This window comes from Megachile rotundata, chromosome 2 (genome assembly GCF_050947335.1).
Source record: "Megachile rotundata isolate GNS110a chromosome 2, iyMegRotu1, whole genome shotgun sequence".
NCBI classification, from domain to species: Eukaryota; Metazoa; Arthropoda; class Insecta; order Hymenoptera; family Megachilidae; genus Megachile; species Megachile rotundata.
The window spans coordinates 10,579,892-10,606,442 of NC_134984.1; the positions used below are offsets into that span (position 1 = coordinate 10,579,892).

Here is a 26,551-nt window from a genome sequence, read left to right on the forward strand (position 1 = left end):
GGAGATTAGGGAAATCTAAACTTGAGAGTTTAGGTATCTGAGAAATTGAAATTTTGAGAATTTAGTGATTTAGTGATTTGCCAATATGAAAATTTGGAAATTTTGAAAGTATACAAATTTGAAAATTAAATTTTCAGAAATATAAAAACTTTATAAATGTTTAAAAACCTCGAATTGGAAGAATTTAGCGATTTGCTGATTTGAAAGTTGTGAAACTTACATATTGACTATTTGGAAATCTCAAAATATTTGAAAATTTCCAACTTTGAAGATTTCAAAATTGTTAAACTTATTAAGGTGCCTAAAATATTCTACATTATTCTCAAAGATTAAAATTATTATCACTCACTTTAAATAAGATGTATTTTCTTTAATTTGTAATAACACAATCACCCCCAGCTAATCGATATAAAGCAGAGATTCGTGAAACTTCAATAAAAGGACTTTGATAATAAACGTAACGCGAACAGAGATAAAAGATGCTTAAGACAGGAGAAAGTCAATGAAATTAACCCATTTCCAACAACGATCTAATATTTCATAAAATGTCATATCGGAAGTTTGATCTTCCTGGGGTTTTAGTTGCCTATTGTAAGAACATCTAATCCTCGATGATAGCCATTTAGGTTTTAATACTTTGATCCGTGTTTCTTGTATTTTATTACTTTTCTACGTTTCATTTTATAATCCTAATAAGATTATTAACTGACAATGAGTCATATTTGAAAGTTTTGTTTAATACATGTTGCAAAATTATTAATTATTTTTTATCAACTTGAGCAATTTATTATTATTATTATTATTATTATGAGCATTATGATCGTTTAGTAATATTATTGCTATGAGAAGTTTTAGTATTTTAAATTTATATTTTGGGAAAATTTTATACGTATTTCGTATTAGTTTGAAAAATTTCAGTGCGTAAAATTTGTATTTTGAGAAGTTTTAATATTTAAAAATATTTTGGAAAATTTTAATATTAAAAATTCTTGTTCTGACAAATTTTAATATTAAAGCTTCTTGTTCCAGCATATTTTATTATTAAAACTTCTTGTTCTGACAAATTTTAATATTAAAATTTTTACTTTAGGTTGTTTTGATGTGTGAAATATTTTTGAATGCTTCAGTTTTTAAAATTTCTATTTTGGAGCTTCAAATATTTAAAATTATCACCTTAGAAATGTTTAATACTTCAATTTTCAGTTTTAGAAGATTTTAATATTTAATCTTTTCACTTTAGAATGCCTTAATCTATGAAATATTTATTTTTGAAACCTTTGGCGTTTAAAATTCTGGGACCGCAATAATTTAAAATTACTATTTTATAAATTTTCTGTTTTAAGAAGTTTTAATATTAACAAATTGTTATTTGGATAATATGTAGATATATAAAATGTTTATTTTACTTACTCTTTCAATTTCATCTTTAAATCTATTTAGAGTCTCACTGTCTGTCTCACTGTCTCAACATTAGAAGCTCTCAAAAATTTCCTTCATTTACATTTCCTGCAAATAATAACTAATTATAACTGTAATTATTTTAATCTGCAACACTGGTCATGTCCACCGTGTTTAAAAAAAAATTTAATTTGCGCGTTCAAAATATTAAACAGCGGCGGTGCAACCAAAGAGAAGGAGCTTCTTCAACAAGAAAAGGAGAAGTTAACGAGCGAGGTGGACACCCTGAAACAACGTCTAAAAAACATGGCGTTATACACGGAGGAGTTAGAGAAGCGAAACAGCGTTTTCGGTCATCAAATAGAAGAGATGCAGGAGAATCTGGACACCCAACTGAGCGAGATCTCGAAAGAACGACGAGGAAAGCAAATGGCGGAGGATGAGGTACAACATTTGCAAGAGGAGCTTGTTGCAAGGACGGATGATCTCCAAGTAAGGGATCTTGGTGTTGTGTAATTTCTAACCACATTGCATAGTTTCGTGGTCGCAGTTGTGTGTATCAAACAGTGTTTCCTACAGAAACTGTTATCCCCAAAAGACGAATTAACACCGGAGCGATTAGCGTGGAATATGTAGCTGGTTTCGTAGATAAATTGGGAAAATAAATAAATAAATTGGGGATTATATATTGGTAGAGAGTTTTGGTTGTTATGTACAGTGGTTGTTGGAAGGAATAACGAAGGGGTTGTGGTTTTGGTTGTTGAGAGTGACTTAAGGGTAGAAGGGATGTAAATATTTCTTGATTTAAAATGTGAAGAGACGTACAGGGTGTTTAACTTAAAATAATCATCTAAATAATTTTTATTATTGTCAGATGGAAAATAAATAGAAGTAGCTTTTATCGTTTCAGGACATATCTAATGACCATAAAAAGGAATAAAATAACTTTATATTTATATGAATATTACACTTTCTATTTTGCTATTCTACTATTCTGTTTTATAATTTTACCATTTCATTATTTTAATATTTTCGTATCCTATTCTCCTATCACTATCATACAGTTTAACTATTCTAATATTTTAAGCTACCCTTGTTCCTCTCTCTTCTATTTTATCTACAAGCACGGTTGTGCTTTCAGTCCTATCAGTTTTAAGCCCTCTTTGATGTTCCGAAATTGTTATCACCAAAGTATGAAGTTCCTTTTATGTATCTTCGTAAGTCGTAAAATAAACTGTGGTACCGTTGTAAATCACTGTTGAGCAGTAACATACATAAAGTTTTCACTGTAACACTGACAAGGATCATTAATTATATAGAGTCGTAACGAAAACGACAGAAGTTCTAAAATGCTCTACAACGTTACAGGTGCTTCACGAAAGTTTTCATCACTGTCACTTTGTACACGTAACTAAATCTGACGAAATCTGTAGTTTTCATCCTTTTACGTGCATCCTTTCACTACATCACACCACGACACTACAAATTTTCAGAATCTTTCACGTTTTCTGTAAAATTAAGAGGCTTGTTCAAATTGTAATATTTGTTAGTTACTAACATAACTACCACTGTACATAACATTATTAACACATGTTAATATCTTGTATTTCCTTTGTTTTGGTCACAGCGTGCTCCGTATACATCATATGCTTTATATCTTCATTTTCCCAAATATTTGCAATTCTTTTCAACTCAGATAATGTTGAAGAGTTGTAAACTAGTCTTTTGAGCAGGCAGACATTTTCTATGGCATTCAAATTTCACCTGACGCGCTATCGATACTCGAGCCTATCGATACGTAAACGCTCGCACGGCCCTTAATCGCTCATCACCCACACAATTTATTATCATGATAGTAACAAATTGCAGTGTATATATCGTTATCAACGTATTTAGTAATAATTTTGCTTGACCTAAGACAATTTTCCATGTATGACATGTTATAGCCACAAAGTGAAATTTTCGTATATCCTCATTCGATGACCAGGGTTGTTCTTTCAAAAATTCTTGAATTCTATCAAATAAATGTTCAACTTGCCTGGCTATTTCAAAGTTCGAACTTTTATGTTGACTCGTATCCGACAAGAAAGTCACAAGGTTCGCACTTAAAACTTTCGTTCGCGGCTTCTTTCTCAGGCTTTTTCCAAGCGAAAATCAAACAAATCGTATCTTCTCCGGCTGCCGTGTCTTGCAACCTCAAAATTTACGTGAAAGTTTAACAAGTTTCGCGACAGGTAACAGAAACGAAACGACTTTGCTCGGTCGGGACAGTAAGTGCTATCTAACAACTTGAAGAAACTGCATTTCACTGTTTCTCCGCGTTCGAGAGCAAAACTTCCTTCCAATGTTATAGATATTCTTTTGTTTGATATACAGTGGGCACTCGTTATATTGCCAGATTAGACATTTTTCTATTTTATTACAGGCTTTTACTTGTAATTGGGATGATAGAGCAAAGTTTTGTTTAGTGTGGAATTTAGGAATTTTTTAATTTGGGAGAAGCAATATTCGAGGATCTGAAAATTAGAGAATTGAAGAATTTGAAAATATGAAAATTAAGGGACCTTGAAATTTGCAAACTTCATATATTAATTTGAAATTGTGTAAATTCAATACTTTAGTAACTTGAAGATTTAGAAATTTGGGGACTTGGTAATTTGCAAGTTCAAAAATTTAATAATTTCGAAACTCAACAACTTGGAGACATGAGATGCTTGAAAAATTGAAACTCTTCAATTAAAAAATGTGAGAAGTTTTAGTTTGATGTGTATCAACTTCAATTTTAATTAATCTTTACCTTCAATAATAATTAATTTTATTTAATTTAATTTTGATTTTACATAGGCTGCGAATGCATCGCTTGAAGCAGCTGCAGAGAATACAGCGAAACTGGAGGCTACACTGAAAGAGTATAAAACATCCAACGAGAAGATGCAGAAGGAGATCAACAAGCTAACTGTGAAGAAGACAAACCTACAAGCTGATTTTGAAAACGCGAACGTTCAAATAGAAAATTGTGAAAAGGATATTGCAACGAAGGAGAAACAACTGAAGGAAATGAAACTGACGATGCATAGGTAATTACTGACATCTTAATGAGTGTACATATGATCGATTCAAAGTTTTTTAATAAAATTCAAATTTAATTTAAAGAATTACTATAACCTTATTTGGTTTTTCTTGTAAATACTCAGTATTAAGAGTTAAGCTGCTTAATATTTGAGTTACAACTTGCATCCGCCATATTTGTTCTGTATACTTCTTTAGCAACGGTGATGCTCTTCTCTTCTTTAAATTATCTTTTTTTAAGCATTTATTTTAAAAGTTTACTATCTTTATTTCTTATTTAGTAATCTATACTTAAACGTTTTATAATTATTTAGTTTGTTAAGATTTAAAATATCTTCTTCATTACGAAGATTTAAAACAGTTTCTTCACTAATTGTAAGAAGATTTATAATAGCTTTCTTATATCATAATTAAAAACGAACCTCTAACCATTATTTTCTCTACCCAATATCTATTAAATATTACTTTATATACAATTACTTTCATTTTGCCACGATGAGTTCTTTTCAAAGTCCCCTAGTGTCAACACACAATTATTATTTCCATCCAATTAAATCAGAAAGAAGGTTCATAGTAGAACACGTTTGTTATTCAATCACCTTAATAATCATCTGACAGAAGAAAAGATCACGTGGACTCCTTTTTCCAATAACGAGTTAGCTGTCGTGAATTTCGTAATGTATCGTTTCGTTTTCCATTAATAAAATATCAGTCGCGTAATTGATCGCAACGACGAAACAGGTAATTCGAGAAGCATTATTCGTCGGGTTATTTGCGAAATTATATTCGCGGTGACCAATACCGATTGCTAGCCGTGATGGTCAGAGGCGAAATTTATTTTCCATTAAATTTTGCATTACAATGCAACGTCGATACGTACGCGGTGTACGTACGTATAATTGCTATGCAAATCGTTCTGTATTTCACAGGGAAACAACGGTGACACTGTTGACAAGAATCGCGATTATTTTTCCCCCTTGACAAAATGAAAACGAAGTTTTTTTACGAGGGAGAACAAAATTTTCCTGTGTCTACGAGGAAAAATGGTCGATGCTGATAATTTAGTTCTTTTTCGTATTTTTTTTAGGAACGAACATAACCTATAAAATCAATATAATCTTCAAAATTAAATGAAAAGAGAATTAGGATGACGTTCAGAAAATATTTTTAGGTATTAACAATTTTGTAGTAAAAGTATTAAATTGTTATTTGATGATGTAGAAATATTTTTAATCCTCGACAGCCATAATGGAGTTCTAGAAATTTTAAATGAAACTTTAAATCATTTTTTAATCACGAAAAATAGTAACATGTCACCTTAATTTTATCATTTATATTATTTACAAATAATATCCTTCATTTATGTAAAAATATATACGTACTTTTCATTTATAGTATTTAGAAATAATATTCTTCAATTTAAAAATAATATTTTTCATCTATTTTATTTTATATGAATATTTTCCAGCACGTATCACGAATTTCAGAAAAATTTAAAAACATTTTCATCTAAGAGTTGTAATAAAAATAATTTCTAAAAGAAATTTTACTTAAAATAATTTATTTCTATAAGATACTATTCCAGTTTTTAAGTTGATCAAATTATGAAGAGAATGTGCATAAATCATATTTGAATTTCCCGCGAATCTTGTATCTGCGCGCGCAGCGGACATGACGCGATTGAAGAGCGAACTTTTACTGCGTTTATTTTCAAGTATTATAATAATCTTACATTATTTATAGTTTTCATTATACGTATTTTAATCAGTTTAAAATGTACTGCGTAACTCGTATCTCAACCACAAATTAAAATTAATAGCATACGAAAAATGATATCATGTAAGGCGATATGAACATATTTATGAATAAGCAGCTATTACACGTAACTTTGCTGTGTTCAGATTGCAACAATGAAGACGACGGTCTTAAATTTACGATCATTAGAGCACATAATACTAGGTTGAATTATGAGGTCTGCGTGGAAATTCTGGAGCTTTCCTTAGCGTTCTAACGAGAACAAATAACAGGATCAATTTGTTATATAATGTCTGCCATTATTTGAAACTGTTTGCTACTCTTCATTACCATAATGCAATTAGCATCATAATGCATTCTATGATCTATTAAATTTCCTGTATTCTCGCTTTCAAATTTACTGTTCCATATAAGATGTTGCACGGAGAAATGCTAATTTAATTTTATCTGCAGGATTGTTCGGGAGAAATTAAAGACCAACTGCATTGTAGTCGAATTAGGTGGAATTAGTTATTTGGAACATTTTTTAGGTGACCTTTGACATATTTGATTCTCGATCAAGATTCTACAATTTTACAGAACTATTTGAAGAACATATGTTCGTTGATCAAGAATTTAATAATATAATATACTATGGTAATATAATATATATAACAATGTAAGAGTAGCTTAGTACTACTTAAGCAATATTTAGTATTGTAAATTTAATATTGTAACAGTGTAATATAATATGCCCAACAATATACATAGTAATATAATACCGTATGATAACCACTACAATTATATAATTAATGTATTAGTACAATGTAATGCTATACATAACAATGTAATGTAATGTACTTAGCAATATAATATACCTAACAATATAAGTATCTACCAATGTACTAATATACGTTACTCAACATACTTAACACCTGTAATTTATTTGTCAGATGCGTCAGTCAAAACTAACTGTCCGTATAATATTAAAATAAACAAAGAAAATTAAAAAGTGAGTATTTATATCGAGCGATCCTTAGCGAGATTAGAGTAGAACCTAAACTTGAAGAGTATTAAGAATTTAATTAAAATTGATCACATCTGAACTATAACTGTGTCAGACTCCTCCAATCAGTCCAACTTATCCAATCCAATCAGTTCATCCACTAACATAAAACAAATTCCCTTTCCCTAGAAGAAAGTGCTGCACCTATTATGTCGATGCTGAGTCAAACAATGTCACAAGTCCTCCCAAACGCTAACTTACGTTCAAACTGTTGCAGACTAAAAACCGAGATGTCAAAGCTCAAGACAGAGAAGGAGGCAATAACAAAACGGTTGCAAAAGCTGGAGACAGAAAGATCTGACATGGAGAAGATGTCGAAGGAAGCGGTAACGTCGGCGAGAAACGCTGAACAACAAACGATGACGCTCCGGAAGCAGCTTATTGACAAACAGCAAGAGGTCGAGATTCTACAACGCGAGAAGAACGTTCTGTCGCGTAACCAGGAGACTTTGGGGGACCAAATTAAGAGATTGAACCAGCAGATGGTTGTGAACGAGTACAGCAAGCGGAAAATCGAGCACGAATTGGACGATTCAGTGCGAGATGTCATTGAAGTGTCTAAGCAGCTGCATCTGGTTGAGAAGGAGAGGGACAAGCATAGTCAGACGATTAAGGACTTGGTGCAGCAGGTGAGTTTTCATTATTTCCAATGGAATTGTAATTTATGGGGAGTAGAAGTCGATATTGCAGCGTGACTATTGATGAAGGAGGTAGATTGTAAACTGAAATTGATTGCAACTTTTTGTTATTCGTGCTACCGTTAGTTGAGAGTAAATGTGCTTTCTTTGTGAAAGATGTTTTAGTTGTTGATATTTGGTGATGTGGAGATTTTGGGGTATTGGGCATTTGGGGATTTGGGAATTTGAGAATTAGGGATTTTGGGGATTTGGGAATTGAGGATGTTGGAATTGGCGGATGTGGGAATTGGGGGATGTGGGAATTGGGAGATGTGGGAATTGGGGGATGTGGGAATTGGGGGATGAGGGAATTGGGGGATGTAGGAATTGGGGGACGTGGGAATTTGGGGATTTGGAAATTTAGGAATTTAAGAATTTGGGGATTTTGGAATTCGGGGAAGTGGAAATTTGGGGATTTTGGAATTCGGGGAAGTGGAAATTTGGGGATGTGGGAATTGGGGGATGTGGGAATTGGCGGATGTGGGAATTGGGGGATGTGGGAATTGGGGGATGTGGGAATTGGGGGATGTGGGAATTGGGGGATGTAGAAATTGGGGGATGTGGGAATTGGGGGATGTGGGAATTTGGGGATGTGAGAATTTGGGAATTTGGAAATTTAGGAATTTAAGAATTTGGGGAAGTGGAAATTTGGGGATGTGGGAATTGGGGGATGAGGAAATTGGGGGATGTAGGAATTGGGGGACGTGGGAATCTGGGGATTTGAAAATTTAGGAATTTAACAATTTGGGGATTTTGGAATTTGGGGAAGTGGAAATTTTGGGATGTAGGAATTGGGGGATGTGAGAATTGGGGGGTGTGGGAATTTGGGGCTGTGAGAATTTGGGGATGTAGAAATTTGGAAATTTAAGTATATGGGGATTTAGGAATTGAGGATGTGAAGATTTGGAGATTTTAGTATTTTAAGATTTGAGCATTTGGGTTTTTCGATATTTTTATATTTTTATATTCCAGGATTTGAGAATTTGTAGAAGTTACACATTGTGGAATTTGAAGGTTTAAGAATATGGAGATTCAACACTTTGGAACTTTAGGAATTTAAAGATTTATTTATTTAAGATTCCTTTAAAATTTTAATAACATTTAAACATTTTAACAATATCAATATCTATATCAATAACTTCACAAAAAAAGAAGCAGCACACACAAATACCATTTAAAAATATAAAAAAGAACATATTTCTCAAATTAACATTAGGTATTAGCACGAATTTGCATGCCCTTGATCGTACATGGTTGCGTTAACAGGTCGAGGAGTACATAAGCGAGGTTAAGCTAAAGCAGGTCGAGATCTCCAGTTACAAGAAACGGCTGGCAGAGGCCGAGACAAGGTTCCGTCAGCAGCAGAATCTATTTGAAGCTGTCCGTGCCGAGCGAAATACATACAGCAAGAGCTTAATAGAAGCACAGGACGAGATACAGGAATTGAGGAACAAGTTAGCGGTGCTCAATCATCAGATTGAACTATTAAAAGAAGATATTGTGACGAAGGAAACGAATTTGGTCAAAGAAGAATTCCGTAAGTTGTTTTTAATTTTGAAGCTTCGATTGTTGATGTTTTTATGTATGTATATGTTTTAAAGCAGTTATGTGCATGTGTGATATGTTATGTGGCAGTTATATGCATATGTGATAAGTTATATGACAGTTATATGCATGTGTGATATATTATACAGCAGTTGTATTCATATATGTTATGCTACACAATAGTCACATGTATGTATGTTGTGGTATAAGACATTATATGTATCATATGTGTATGCGATATGAGATATGTCATATGCAGAATGAGTATATATGTGGTATATGTTTAGTGCATTAGATGCATACATGCTATCTGACACATTATACAGTGTAAGCATATGTGATATATTATATGCATGTACTATATGTATATATGGTAGATTATATGCTATAAAAATTACATATATCATATGTGATGTTGTACCCATTATATGTATATACAGTATGTGATATGTTATGTGCATTATATGGATGTATGATATGTTATGTATTATGTGTACATGTGATATGTGATGTTACATTGACTATATGCATATACGATGTGTCATACATAATGCATTATGTGCATATGTGAAATGTAATTTTACAGCCATTATATGTACACTATGCAATACGTTATGTACACTATATGAATGTTCAATATTTAATACCATATATACATGTGTAATACATGTTATAACATGATTAACTTTGCACGAAAATACCCCAAACAAAATCCCCCTATATAAAACATGACCATATAAAGTACAATTTATTATAACATAATATCAACAAAAATTCATCCAAAACCAGAAAGTTATTCGACCAAATTAACCAAGGTAAAATCCCACGAAATAGCTAAGAAAGATACTTTTATCGAATTATTCAAAAGCGTCCCGGGGGGTCATTTGCCGAGATTCCCAAAGGGAAGCACCTTCTCACGCAATCATTAATCTTCCAGTCCGCAACAGGGTGGAAAAAGAGAAGGAAGCCCTAAGGGTGGATCTGCAATCTGCCCGCAAAGACGTGAGCGAGCTCCGACACGAGATAGAGAAGATGAAACAGGAAGAGAAGAGTCTTAGACAGGTGATTTCGAAGGCTGAGTCCGACATCGGACGCCACAAGAAGGACATAGACAACGTGATGAACGAGAGGGACATCATCGGCACGCAACTAGTTAGAAGAAACGACGAGTTGAGTCTTCAGTATAGCAGAATAAAAGTTTTGCACGGGACTCTTCAACGCGGTGAAGTTCAGTATAATCAGAGGCTGGAGGATATTAGATTGCTGAAGTTGGAGGTGAACAAACTGAGAACCGAGAGGACTTTGTTGACGAAGAACATAGAGAACATGAGTGATTTGCGTCAAGAGGTGTTTCATTTGAACCGTGATCTCACGAGGGAGAGGTTGAAGGTTATGGCGTTGGAAGAAGAGGTGCAAACTCCGTTGAATATTCACAGATGGAGGAAACTTCAGGTAAGTCCTCTGTTACATTCTGCTATACATTTTCTACTTTGTTTTAATTATTTTTAAGGATTTTTGTTTAGTAGCAGAAATGTGATAATTAATCAAAAATTTCTAAATTCATAAACTCTAAATACAAAGCCCTAAATGTACAAATCTCTAAATTTCCAAATTTTACATTTTACGTAAAGTACATATTAATATAATATAAAAAAAAAAAAAATACAAAAAACAATATTAAAAAGAAAAAGAAAAATCAGTATCCTGTAATATGAAGTATAATTGTATAACACAAATGTCAAGTATAATTTAATATATAAAAAAAAATGTCTTCAGTAAATTTAACATTCTTATCTTTTTCCATTGCACTAAATTTAAAACAAACGGTGAAGAAATAGCGCCATTACTAAATCAACATTTGACGAACGCTGGTTGAATTTTCACAGGGTTCCGATCCTCCCACCTACGAACTGGTGAGGAAAATTCAAATTCTCCAGAAGCGTGTGATCAAAATGGCCAGTGACATGATAGAAAAAGAAAAGAAGGTGAAAGACACGGAGAAATTGTACGTGAATCTTCGTGAGATCTTATCGAAACACCCAGGACCCGAGGTGACGATATCTCTTAACAAAACTCAAAAGGCTTTGCGTGAGAGGGGAGAAAAGATGAAGGTAAAATGTGAATCTAGAAATCATTTTGACTGCTTTTGTTATCATAAAAAGGTCTTGAATCATAAAAAGAATAAAAAAAATATCTAATTTATAAAATTGTTTTCTTAGGGTTTGCTCGCGGAGCTCAACATGTACGACGTCCAGATAAACGACTACAAAGACGAAATCGAGAAGATGAACACCGAGATGGCGGACCTGAAGAAAAAGTATTACAGTCAGAAGCGAAAGTTGCAGAAATCGAAGGAACAGAAACACAGACCCGATACTGTTCTGCCGGTGATAACTCGTAGCGCGAAGAAATTCTGCGGGGGTGGTTTCAACATGGCGGCTCCAACCCCAAGAAATTGTTTCCTCGTACACTCTGCAAGCAGATGAGCTCGATTGGGGCGACGGGAAAGGGTGCAGACTCATTCTATTTGCCAGAGGTGGCGATACGACGCTGTAATGAAAATATAACAGTGTACTTGGCAGAATTTCTATGTGTACTCTTCGTGTTTTCGAGCTTCCTCTCTGCTCTGTCGTTTTTGTCGGTGACAGTAATGTCTGTCAATATTTGCGACCACGAACGCTGTTTTGCGCGTACATGCGAGCGTGCTGTCGCTGATTGCTGCCAGAAACTGTTCCTCGTTTTTCTCACATTTTCCTTATATTTTATTGTTGCAAATTTGGGAAAATTTTCGGGGGATGTGATTGGTTGGGGGAAGTTTTTGCGTAGTAGAAATGTGTAAAGTGAAATGAGTAAATTTAAGTAAATTGACACGTAACTCAGAGGGTGTATAAACGTGATAAGGAAGGAGTAGAATTAATTTAACTCTGAGAGGGTTAAACGATCGAAGGGTGAAATGATTGAAATTCTTTGCTGAATGAGGCTCTGGAGGATTCTATTATTTTTTATGGGTATTTAAGTTCGTTTTATATTGGCTATTATCTTGATGATGATTTTTAAGCATCTCATTGAAAAGTAATCTTTTTGAAAGGCAGTTTGATAACTAGGAGAGTGTTTAATTTATCTGTTTTAATATGTGATGATTTATAACCACTAAATTGTAAAATGTATAAATTCTTGAATTTTAACAGTTTCTAATTTTTTTTCACTTTGGAGATTTTTATATTTTCAAATTATGGACATTTACAAATTTTCGAATTTTCAAGATTTACAATTTTTATATTCCAAATTTTCGAATTCTCAAGATTTACAAATTCTCAAATTTTCAAATTTACAAATTTACAAATTTACAAATCCTTAAATTTCCACATCCCCAAAATATCAAATTATCAAATTTCAAAATTCCCAAATTTCCAAATCCCCAAATTTCCACTTCCTCAAATTCCCACATCCCCAAATTTCTACTTCGTCAAATTCCCACATCCCTAAATGTCCACTTCCCCAAATTCCCACATCCCCAAATTTCTACTTCCCCAAATTCTCACATTCTCCAATTCCCACATTCCCCAAATTCCTACATCCCCAAATTTCTACTTCCCCAAATTCTCACATTCTCCAATTCCTACATTCCCAAATTTCCACTTTCCCAAATTCCCACATTCCCCAATTCCCACATTCCCCAATTTCCGCATTCCCCAATTCCTACATCCCCAAATTCCAAAATCCCCAAATTCCCACATCCCCAAATTCCAAAATTCCCAAATTTCCACTTCCCCAAATTCCCACATCCCCAAATTTCTACTTCCCCAAATTCTCACATTCTCCAATTCCCACATTCCCAAATTTCCACTTTCCCAAATTCCTACATTCCCCAATTCCCACATCCCCAAATTCTCACATCCCCAAATTTCCAAATCCCCAAATTTCCAAATCCCCAAATTCCAAAATTCTTAAATTCCCAGTCCCCAAATTCCCAAATTCCTAAAACTCCAAACTTATGAACACAAAATTTCTTAAATTTGTAAATAACTAAATTACTAAATCTTCAACTTCCAAACAACGAAATTTCAAGATACCAAATTTCAACCTTTCCAAATCTTCAAATCCCCAAATTTCCAAATGTTCGAAAATTCCAAACTTTCTAAATTTTGAAACCTCCTATATTTCTCAACATTTAACTTAGAAGGTTCTTAACCTCTCAAACAGCATAAATTCTCAAGCTCTCAAACTCCAAAGAAACTTATTAACACTCACATTACTAATTAAATTATTAAGTTTCTAAAACTCTTCAAATTTTCAATCAGAAAATACCAAATCAGTGATCCATCCCCCTTGAAAAACGTTAAATAAATTGATACGCGTCCCGAGTGCGAAAAAGTCGATTAAGTCGGACACAAAATGATTTCTTCGTGTCGAGATATTCCCGCTTCCTCGTCCATTGGCTTGCTCGGATCGTTGCTTAATTTGATGTCCGTCCGAGAATCGACCGATTTACGCGTCGATGAACACTCCCGTAGCGTTTATCTGCGGTCCCTGCAATTGCTTTGGCTATTACTTGCCGCGTACCATGAACCACAAATTGTGTCAGAAACAGGAGGAACATTTCGAGTAGCTGGAGCCAGGAAGGAAAGGAATGATCGTAGGAAATTAATCGATATTAGTTGGTAAACTATAACGAACATCTGTTTGTGTGTCCCCGTGGAAACTTAGAGAGGCACCTTGTACCTTATCATTCTGTGCAAACTATTGCATTTTAATCTGTAATAAATTTACATCTGGCAGTAAATCATGTGTTAAAACAAGGCATCGTCTCAAGTGTTACATTGGGGTTTTAATGAGTTACTGAAGATTGATGGAGGTTGTTAATTTGTATATGATTTTAGGGGTAGCTACCTGCTGTGCAGGGTCAAAAATAGGGCTTGCAAGATTCAGGAGAATGTTTGTGAAATTCGAGAGGTTTATTTTTGAAGAAGAGGTAATACAGTGATCAGATTTATTTTTTTGTGATGAATGGAAAATTTACCCTTAATGCTTCGATTTTTAATTTGAATATAGACTGGCAATTTCAACTTGTTCTCATCATACTTAGACTGTAAGTTTTTAAGTGCCAGATTTTAAATGCCACAATGACGTATAAATAATAATACTAAGGTCATTCAAAACAATTTTTATTCATCTCAAAAATAATATAATTTTGATTACAATATTTACAATAATTGTTCTGAAAATATGAATAAATAACTTTTTCGAAATCCCAGTATTTTTATTATTTTTTCCCTCAAAATTTTAAGAGAGTTCAGCTAAAATTTTAGCTCTTTATATTAAAATCGAAAGAATTTTTTTTTTAATTTTTCTGCTAACATTTTTTCAATTTTTTCACGTTTTTGAATTTTGTTCATATTCAAGCTTAAATTTGTTGAAAACAGCTGTGAAATATGTTAAAACAACTTTCAAAGATTATTTGCCATTTTTGTTTTAAGTTAAAATGTTTCTTTATTAAATGCTTATTAAATGTTTCTTCATTAGAAGCTTCTTTGTTAGAAACATTTTCAGTGACTGGGGTCATAAATGTCCTATCGTGCCAAGTATGTTATTTTGATAACGTGTGATCGTTAAGGGTTGAAATAAGTGTAGGACAACGTGTTTAAATGAAGTGTTAGATCACATATTTAAATGAAGTATTAGACAACGTATTTAAATAAAGCATCTTTTAATTTCATGTTTCACACTTACATTCCTATTTCTCAAACACTATCCATGCATCTGCATTTTGCTGATCACAAAATTTTGATCGAAAGCATAAATTATCCATGAAGATGTCCGTGGACCCAGGAGCGAAATATCATTTCGGAAGGTGCGGTAAAGGTGTCGACGGTATAAGTTCATGCGGACGTCCTTAAAGGCACCCCGGAGGATCGGGCGGATGTCGAAGATTCATGCGAACGGTAATATCCAACCACGGGAGATGTTCCGTATCTCGTAATTCCATTTCAGCCGAAAGTAATTCATCTGAAATCGAAATAGATACGACCTTTGCCCTTACTATGGAAATTTATCAAATTCACGACGGTATTCGGATAAGGGATCAACGGGAGACGTGGTGCGACTCGTGATCACGAGCTGAAATTTCTATGGTAATTATTAAGGAACTTATGATCCCATTAATTTTAACTGATGATATCCTCATTTTCGTTAGTCCTTTTTATGGACGATAATGATAAAGTTTGATAACGTTGATGTGTATTAACCTTTTATATTTCTTAATTTCTTTTACCTATCAACTCTTTAATTTACAAAATTTATAAAAATAGGGATTCTCAATAAAGTGTATTGCAACAAGGCGGTATGTATATGATACATACACTTTTATTTTATTACAAGTAATAAATAAATGACAATATACATACTCAATTAAACTATTTATCTGAATTATTTATGAGATCTAAGAGAAATGTGATGACGAGTCATTCGACATAGGAGTGCAAAGAGTTAAACCTGTCGGTTATGAATTATTTGTAACCTGAAAAAAATCAAGACTTTGCTAAGCAGTTCTTTGAATTGCATTATGATTGTTTACAATATTTGTATACAACATTTTCGAGATATTATACAGAAATAGAATCTATGGTTATGACAATGTTTACAAATAATAAAATTTACCAAGAATAGAATTTAGATATACAAAGCATTTACTTAACACGTCCTTATATGATGACGTAACCGAAAGGTAAAAATTTTATTTAAAAGGTCTAGTTTGGCCTAATTTCTCACATAGTAACATAATAGTAAGTTTCACTATATTTTACTATATTGTGTGTTTATATAAAAATATGAAAATATAGTGAATCAAAGTTGAATTACAAATAGATATTATTTGTGTGAGTTTTTCCTATGCTATTCAAGTTAAATTCTAAATTGTACCAACTTTGTGTATTTCCCTTTATAGTTACAGTCTGTGATTACTATGACACTAATGAAATTGGTGTGCAGTACGACGAGCAAGCTTAAGGAAAGTCAGTAATTGTATTTATTGATGTACGTGCGAATGGAGGTACAGCAGACTCTCGTTGTATTGCCATCTTCGAATGAGTTTTCGTATACTATTATCACACGTTTCATTGTAAACAAAAATCTATGCATATTGTTGGAATGTAGAAGGAGACTACTGTCATTCAAATTTGAACTATTGCATTTATTTGATTTGATAATTGATGAACGTGGAAACGGAAATACAATAGACTCTCGTTATATTGCAATCTTCGAATTTGATCTATTGTATTTATCTATCTATTGCCACAATATAGAAGGAGACCATTGTTATTCAAATTTGATCTATTTAATCTGACAATTGATGTGTATACGTCGAAATACTAGTACAATAGGCTCTCGTTATATTGCCATCTTCGAGATTTTATATACTAATAAACAATCCACGAATATTATCATAATATAAAAAAAGACTATTGCAATTCAAATTTGTTCTATTGCATCTATTTGATTTGTTAATTGATATACGTGGAAACGGAAATACAATAGACTCTCGTTATATTGCAATCTTCGAATTTGATCTATTGTATTTATCTATCTATTGCCACAATATAGAAGGAAACCATTGTTATTCTTTGATCTATTTAATCTGACAATTGATGTGTATACGTGGAAATACTAGTACAATAGGCTCTCGTTATATTGCCATCTTCGAGATTTTATATACTAATAAACAATCCACGAATATTATCATAATATAAAAAAAGACTATTGCAATTCAAATTTTATCTATTGCATTTATTTGATTTGTTAATTGATGTACGTGGAAACGAAAATACAATAGACTCTCGTTATATTGCAATCTTCAAGTTCTTACACACTGATGTTACACCTCATCCATGCATATTATCTTCATATAAGTAGAACATACTTTCTTTTTAATTTCACCAACTGCACCTATTTTATCTATTTGACTTGATGAAAACAATCAGAATTTTCTCTTTCTAAATTTTCATATATGGCAGTAGTGCATGTATTGTATTTATATTTTTTTAAAAAATGTAGGTTAACAAAAAATTAACAGGTTAATATTTCATATCAATTTCATTTAGTGCGCTTATTTTATCTATTGGATTTAATAAAAACATTCAGAATTTTCTCTTTCTAAATTTTCATATATTTATTTGTATTTATATTTCCTCCAAAAAACTGCAGGTTAAAGAAAATGAAAGTAACGTATATTAAGACGATAAAAGAGGTAAATGACGAGTAAAGCTGTACGCAATTAAAGTAGCGAAGACGAATTAAGGTAGCAGTACGTATACGAAACGAATGTAATTAGAATTCGAATGTAATTACGAAAAATAATATGCCCGGAAAATTAGAGATGCAAAGTAGACGCTTGCTCGAGCTAAAATGCAGAGAGAAGCTTAAGCTGAAAGTAACCGTAATACAATTCTCCGGAAACGAAAGTAATATTCTCAATAAGTAGAGGACGAAAGATGAATCCTTGATTGAGCTTAAGTGATACTTTCAGGGAGCAGCGGCTTTGAACAACTTATAAAAATCCTTATAATAAAAGTTCCTATCTTATTGATATCGTGCTAAACTATTCTTGTTCAGATCGTTTCGTATCTACAGTAGGTGAAACACTTTTAATTCTTTATTGCATGATTGTTATGAATGATACAGATTATGAATTTCTTAGTTTGAAAATTTTGCAATGTGAAATCATAGAAATTTAAATATAGGGAAATAGTGATTGTAAGTTCGAAAATGTTTATGTTTCAGAAATTTGCAGTTTACAAGCTTAAATATTACAAATTATAAAAATGTTCAAATTTCAAATTCTTAAATTAAAAAATTTGTAAATTATGTAACTTTTGAATTTTGCAATTTGCGAACATACAAATTTCGCATTACAGAAATGTTGAAATTACAAAATTTTTAATTTAAAAATTTGTAAATTATGTAACATTTAATTTAAATTTTTAATTCTCAAATTTTCGAACTTCTAAATGTTTTAATTTTTAAATTAAGCTTCTATATATTCTAATTTATAAATTCACAAACTCCTAAATATCTTACTTTGTAAATTTAAAAGTTACCAATTTGTCCAATGCTATTTATAAATTTAGAAGTTTAAAAACATTAAAATTTTCAATTTTCAAATTTGCTAAATTGAATGAATTAGAACTACTAAAATAATTCATAATTATAAATAGTCAAATTATTATATATTTTACAGTATAACAAGTATTACAAGTATAGCAAGTATAAAAAGTATAAGAAGTATAAGAAGTGTAAGAAGTATAAGAAGTATAAGAAGTGTAAGAAGTATAAGAAGTATAAGAAGTATAAGAAGTATAAGAAGTTTAAGAAGTATAAGAAGTATAAGAAGTTTAAGAAGTATAAGAAGTATAAGAAGTATAAGAAGTATAAGAAGTATAAGAAGTATAAAAAGTATAAGGAGTATAAGGAGTATAAGGAGTATAAGGAGTATAAGGAGTATAAAAAGTATAAAAAGTATAAAAAGTATAAAAAGTGTAACAAGTATAACAAGTATAACAAGTATTAAAAGTATTACAAGTATAGCAAGTATAAAAAGTATAAGAAGTATAAGAAGTGTAAGAAGTATAAGAAATGTAAGAAGTATAAGAAGTGTAAGAAGCATAAGAAGTATAAGAAATATAAGAAATATAAGAAGTATAAGAAGTATAAAAAGTATAAGAAGTATAAAAAGTATAAGGAGTATAAGGAGTATAAAAAGTATAAAAAGTATAAAAAGTGTAACAAGTATAACAAGTATAACAAGTATTAAAAGTATTACATATTAATTAATTCACTCCCAAATATTTTTAAATTATTTACAAAAAACATAAGCTTAAAATATAAACAAGAAAGAGAGAATCTAAATGTATACCTCACAATACAGTCGTAACGCAACACTAATAGTATAATAATATTAGGTAAACGCTAAATCAGTATTGACATCAGAGCGTACCAATAACCTCATAGTAACATCCAATCAACAATGTATCGGAAACACCGGGTACATTGATCAAATTCGTATCACGGTTGCGCAATTGATGCACGTTCACGTCTTGTTTACATAATTCAGGTTTCGATTAATATTACATCGGCAAGAGCCGTGTAATCTGCAAGCCGAGGCGGAACAATTGTCGGTATTAGGATACGTGTTATTGTATGTTAACCTGTTAATTACATTATACATATTAATATCCATGCTCGATTCACTAGAATCATATATTCGACGTCTAAAAAGTTGTACCGCCTTAAACATTGCACACTTTTAAAAATTTTGTACACTTTTAAAATATTGTACACTTTTTAAAATTTTATACACTTTTAACATTGTACACTTTTCAAAATTTTATACACTTTTAAAATTTGCACACTTTTTAAAATTTTATACACTTTTAACATTGCACATTTTTTTAAATTTTATACACTTTTAAAATTTGCACACTTTTTAAAATTTTATACACTTTTAACATTGTACACTTTTCAAAATTTTATACACTTTTAACATTGTACACTTTTCAAAATTTTATACACTTTTAACATTGCACACTTTTTAAAATTTTATACACTTTTAAAATATTGTACACTTTTTAAAATTTTATACACTTTTAAAATTTGCACACTTTTAAAAGTTTATGTGCGCAATTTATGATTTAGTACGTATACTAAATTTATAGGTTATATAGTTTATATAATTATGCAGGGTGATTCAGAAAAAGAAGAATATCATTAATACATTTATGTAATACTTGTAAAACACCACAACAAAAATTACAATGTACAAATGTCGATATCAGACCACGCTATATTTCAAAAGTACAATTTACTGGATCGATGAGAGGTTACTACGTGATCAAGAACAACCTTCCATAAAGATTCGTTTAAGAAAAACGATCATCGAGTGAGCACGGAACACTCAAATGGGTTCAATTATACAGAAAATATCTTTATGTAGAAGGTAGTTATTTGTCGAGTGGGAGAGAGAATACCAGTGTCGCTTTTCCTAGAAGAAAATCCAATATCTGAGGTCTTTCACTTCTCTCGAATATCCGGCTCGATTCAATTCTTCCACAAGGATGCGCAACGACCTCGTTGATTTTCGGAAATAACGTACGAATCTCAAGAGAAAAGTCGTTACTTATGGATTGACTATGACTCCAGTCGATACGGTAATATCGCGCGTTATGGACGCCATCGACACAATCGACATTCTGTCAGTTCCACTTTTTTCACCCCTCTTTTTGGCCGAGGAAACAGATATTTTAGAAAGCGATTCTTTAATGGTCCACTATCAAAGTGTATTCGCTTTTAAAACTGTCGATTCGTGCAAATTACGTTTTCCATTTTAAACCTATCTATGTATTGTAGCTTTGAGGTTATGTTGAGGTTATATTTTTGTAGTCAATTCTTTATTCTACGTCTTTTAGTTTCATTTAAAAGTTTTTAGTTGAGTGCTTTGTTATTTATTTCTGAGCAGAGGGATGTAATATTGTATAAAGTTAGTTTGAATCTAGAGAGTTTATGGATTTTTAAATTTTCAAATTTTCAGATTTTCGATTCTCTACTTTTCAATTTTTCAATTCCTCAATTTTTCAATTTTTCAAATCGTCAATTTTTCAATTTTTCTATTCTTCAATTTTTCAATTCTTCAATTCTTAGATTTTTCAATTTTTTCGATTCTTTAATTCTTTAATTTTTAAATTTCTCAATTTCATAATTTCACAATTTCACAATTTCTCAATTTTACAATTTCTAAACTTCTCCATTTTTTAAGTATCCAATTTCTCAAATTATTAAAATCTTTTAATTACTCAACTTACTAATTTTTCAATTTCTCAATTTTCCAATTATTCAATTTCTCAAATTCTTAATTACACAATTTACTAATTCCTCAGTTTCTCAATTTTTTTATTCTTCAATTATTCAATTTTTTAATTTTTCAGTTATCAAATCTTTAAAGTCGTAAATTATCAAATTTTCTATTTCTTGAACTCTCAAAATCTCAAGTTCTTCAATTATGAAATTGTCAAATTCTTAAATTCTTTGTTCCTCAAGTCTCCAATTCTTAAATCGTATACTCAATTCCTCAATTTCTCAATTCTTCAATTCCTCAAATCCTCTGCCAGATGTCGCTGATCAACTCAACCCCACAAATTACAATCTCATTTCCTACCTCACTCCTCGAATCGCCTACAACGTGACATCCCAAAAGTAATTATTTCGAAGTACTTATTTCGCAGCACACAAACTCCAAATTAACAGTAAAACCAAGTAATAAATCACGTACTCTAGTTCCATAAATTGTTGCCTAGCAGCTACGGAAAAAAGGAAAGCAGCCAATAGAGCTCTTTGGTCAACGAACATTTTTTCCCTGGGGCGACTTTTATAAATTATCCTTTGTTCGTCGCGTGCTAGTGGTGACGTCTTTTTTCTTATGACGGCTTTTGCGGGTAGTTTCTCCTTTAACACAGAAACGTACCAGCATTCTTGCTGGTTCTTGTGGATTTTTTATCCATCCTGGACGCGTCGCTTCCCCTTTTTGCTGCACTCGTGTTTCTCCTAGCCATAGTGGCCAATTCTTTGCACGATTATTCAAACAAGCTGCTGCTGCTTTTTTCTGGCTTGTCAAGTACTCGCGTAAAAGAACATTTATTCCGCGGACTGACACGGAATTTCGTTTTCAGAAAATGTAATATTTTTATTCTCTTGCGATTGCGACGTAGCTTAAGTATTTATGTAATCGATTTCTTGTGTATGTCTTTGGATATTGAAGAATTTTATTGAAACTATGTAATGCCATTTTATGTCTTTTAATATATATTGGTGTAGGGGAGCATGTTACTTAATAATAATAACGAAAATTGTAGAGAGACCATAAATATTGGTCAACAAGCGTAGTGTACTGGGGATGCAGCGATTTGAGGACGTAGTGATTTGGAGACCTAGTGATTTGGGGGCATAGGAATTTAGGGATATAGCGATTTGGGGACGTAGTAATTTGGGAACGTACCAATTTGAGGGTGTTAGATATATGGGGCGTTAGAGATTTGGGGACGTAGGAATTTTGAGATATAGCGATTAGAGGACGTAGAGATTTGAGGTCGTAGCAATTTGGGGGCGTTAGAGATTTGGACACGTAGGAATTTGGGGATGTAGCAATTTGAGGACGCAGAAATTCAGGGATGTAGCAATTTGGGGCGTTAGACATTTGGGGACGTAGCAATTTGGGGGCGTTAGAGATTTGGGGGCGTTAGAGATTTGGGGGCGTTAGAGATTTAGGGGCGTTAGAGATTTGGGACGTTAGAGATTTAGACACGTAGGAATTTGGGGATGTAGCAATTTGAGGACGTAGAAATTTGGGGATGTAGCAATTTGGGGGCGTTAGACATTTGGGGACGTAGCAATTTGGGGGCGTAGCGATTTGGGGACGTAGAGATTTGGGGACGTAGCAATTTGGGGGTGTTAGAGATCTGGGGATGTAGCAATTTGGAAATAGAGGAATTTGGGGATGTAGGATTTCGGAAATGTAGGTATTCGAGATTGTAGGAACTCGAGAGTGTAGGGATTCGGAACTGTAAAGATTCGGGTATGTAGAAATTCGGGTATATAGAGATTCTGAAGCGTAGAAATTCGAAAGCGAAGAGATTCGAAAGCGTAGAGATTCGAAAGCGTAGAAATTCGAAAGCGTAGAGATTCGCAAGCGTAGAGATTCGCAAGCGTAGAGATTCGAAAGCGTAGAAATTCGAAAGCGTAGAGATTCGAAAGCCTAGAGTTTCGAAAGCATAGAAATTCGAAAGCGTAGAGATTCGAAAGCGTAGAGTTTCGAAAGCGTAGAAATTCGAAAGTGTAGAGATTCGGTAGCGTAGAGATTCGAAAGCGTAGAGATTCGAAAGCGTAGTGTTTCGAAAGCGTAGAGTTTCGAAAGCGTAGAAATTCGAAAGTGTAGAGATTCGGTAGCGTAGAGATTCGAAAGCGTAGAGATTCGAAAGCGTAGTGTTTCGAAAGCGTAAAAATTCGAAAGCGTAGAAATTCGAAAGCGTAGAGATTCGGTAGCGTAGAGATTCGAAAGCGTAGAAATTCGAAAATGCAGAAATTCGAAAATATACAGATTCACAAATGTACTGATTCTATTCTGACCATCTTCAGTAAGAGCCACCATCTTCTAAACAGCTGGTTCACCCTCTTCACGTGCCAACTCAGGGGTTGGCAGCGGTACATATACTTATATCATCACACATTATTAAACCTTGATCTCCAAATAACTTGATAAAATGCTTGCTCTAATATTGGATATCGGAGACAATAACTGTTACGCGTCTGTAAAATTGAGAAATAATAAAGGATAATCGTGGAACTATTTTTAATTCAAGAAAATTCTTCAAGGTTTCATAATGAAATTGTGGAACTGCCAAATCTGGGTAATATAAAATTCCATTATGAGCAGCTAATCGAATGCAGCTTATTTTAAATATTAGATGAGGAGACGTATGGATTTATAATATGTCGAAGGTGGTACAGTATTAGGGTAGTTGAAAAATATTGTATACTAGACCACGTCAAAGAATTAACTTTTTAGAGGCGGTTTTTAACAATGTAACGGGGAAATTTAATATTATTTATAATATAAAGAAAAGAAGAAAGATGGCAAAAAATTATGAACGAATATAATTATATATTTAAATTAGATAAATTATATTATAATAGTAAATTGTACTACAATTGTATTATAAATTGTATTAAATACTCTTTTACTGAAAAATCTGTTAGAATATATAGTTCTTGTTATATTTCTCTTTAAATTATTTTTCAGAAATCCGTTCATATAAAAGAATTTAATATATCATAACAAATTTGTACGTACATTAAAATAATACAATTTACAATCAATAAGAAATATTTTGAATAATCTATTCGATAAATTTGCAATAATAAATGAAGAGTTGTTTAACCCATTTTAGATATTAGATTAGCAACATTACGAAGAGTGTAGGGTTTAAGCTGTGCGCGAGTCGCATTTATCTATTCTCTTCGCTTGTTCGTGTTACTTCCGTTGCGACGCTTACACAGTTAAGATGCGTGTTCTTACTTAAATGATATAAACGAAAAGGTATTTTACAATTAACTAGTTTGTACTTACTATGTTTCGTATTAAATATAATAGCATAAGGAGATAGTATGGTTATATATTCATTTTTTATTTTACTTATATTAAACTCGAACAATAAATTTTTAAAATACTTCCAAATTCATTCATACAAAATTACAAGTATTTTCTATATAAAAATAATTTGTCAGATGTCCATACTTCAATTTTCATTTTGACAACTCTTGTTAGTCTCTTCAGCACAGATAACAGTCAATAGAAAGCAATATGTGCCAAATATTTTATTAATCTCAGCACTATACCAAAGTTTTATAAAAATTGTCGCTTGTCATTTGAATGCCACGTCGATAAATTCTCCTTCAAAATTTTTAATACTGTTCTTATATATTGGATATGTACGTCATTCGACCTTGCGTATCGTTTTTATGAAATCAATTTTTTAACACCGCAACTTCTGCTCTTCGGCAAACTTCCGTCTCGACTCTTATTTACTGTCACGTGTCTTTCCTTTCAAACTTGAAATTGACTTCGATAGTAGCGCTGAAAGGAGAAACTATTTCAGCAATATTTTGAAAACTTCGAGTTTTCTTCTCTTCTTGTTCCATTATCCGAGTGGTGGTCACCGGAGAATCTCGCATTCGACGAAGACTTCTTGTACTTTTGTACAAATAGTAAGGTATGAGTCCATCTTGGAAATTGACGCAATTTCACTAATTCTGCTACTTCCATTTTATTATAGAAAAATTAGAAACTGAAGAAATTAGAAAAATTAGAAATCCTATTGTTAGCTTAAACTCTATATTCTCTAAATGTTTGAATCCTCCATGTGCATGTTGTTTTATAAAAATAATATTTTTTATTAGAAACTCCGAAACACAAAAAATTACACCACTTTTCCAATAACAAATTTTACCAAATTTTTGTAAACTTGAGTATATAATAAATATATAAAATAATACCTAGTTTACTTATCGAGTGTTCGTGCAATGAAGTTTTTCAAAGATTGATTAGTCGCTAACTATACAGCGTGGAAAGCAGCCAATTACAAAAGCAGGCAACTTCTTATCGAAGCTGAACGACAGGGGCAATTTTGAGAGTCAGTACTCATTAAAAGTTTTCGATTCAGTACACAATGTAAATTAATAATTAAATACAGGCGAAGTAGACTATCTACAAGTAGATTTTACAGGCAACTTCTTATTGGCTTGAACATTTCATTACTGCAAGCGACTTTAGATATTAATATAACTACGAGTGAAGTTTAATTAAGAAAATTGCTTATGGTATCAATTTATGGGTCATATAAAAATGAAGCGTGTAGGCGTGTTATATTGGGTTATAGTATATATTACTAGATAACTGAAACATCGGATGTACAAATTGTTGGATACTACAGTACTAGATTTATAGATTTTTGGATTTGTAGAAGCGTAGATTTGGACATTTGTGAATTTGTAGATTTGTGGATTTGTGGATAGGTGTATTTGTAGATACATTGATTTGTATATTTGTGGATGTGTAGATTTATGGATTTGTAGGTTTGTGAATATGCAGATTTGTGGATTTGTGGATTTGTGGGTTTGTAGGTTTATGGATTTGTGGATTTGTAAATTTGTGGATATGTGGATTTGTGGATTTATAGGTTTATGAACTTGTGGATTTTTGAATATGATGATTTGTGGATATGTAGATTTGTGGATTTGTAGATTTATGGATTTGTGGGTTTGTAGGTTTATGGATTTGTGGATTTGTAGATTTGTGAATATGTAGATTTGTGGGTTTGCCGATTTGTGGGTTTATAGGTTTATGAACTTGTGGATTTGTGAATATAATGATTTGTGGATATGTAGATTTGTGGATATGTAGATTTGTGGATTTGTAGATTTGTGGATTTGTGGATTTGTGGATTTGTGGATTTGTGGATTTGTG

General features: G+C 32.2%; 1 protein-coding gene and 1 long non-coding RNA gene across 3 annotated transcripts in view; one reads left to right on the forward strand and one right to left on the reverse strand.

The window, feature by feature from the left end:
- The window catches only part of LOC100874859 (uncharacterized), a 28,001-nt gene extending 13,333 nt beyond the window's left edge, over window positions 1-14,668 (forward strand). For both annotated transcript variants that reach the window (XM_076540784.1, XM_003705640.2), the window contains 7 exons: window positions 1,614-1,890; window positions 4,243-4,475; window positions 7,485-7,896; window positions 9,211-9,481; window positions 10,427-10,941; window positions 11,376-11,600; window positions 11,709-14,668. In XM_076540784.1, the coding sequence (XP_076396899.1) occupies window positions 1,614-1,890; window positions 4,243-4,475; window positions 7,485-7,896; window positions 9,211-9,481; window positions 10,427-10,941; window positions 11,376-11,600; window positions 11,709-11,975 (2,200 nt within the window). In that variant the 3' untranslated portion in view covers window positions 11,976-14,668. The remainder of the gene's footprint in view (window positions 1-1,613; window positions 1,891-4,242; window positions 4,476-7,484; window positions 7,897-9,210; window positions 9,482-10,426; window positions 10,942-11,375; window positions 11,601-11,708) is intronic.
- A 509-nt stretch (window positions 14,669-15,177) lies between these two features.
- The window catches only part of LOC143265782 (uncharacterized), a 50,347-nt gene continuing 38,973 nt past the window's right edge, over window positions 15,178-26,551 (reverse strand). The window contains exon 2 of the long non-coding RNA XR_013040486.1: window positions 15,178-15,495. This is a non-coding gene — a long non-coding RNA (uncharacterized LOC143265782). The remainder of the gene's footprint in view (window positions 15,496-26,551) is intronic.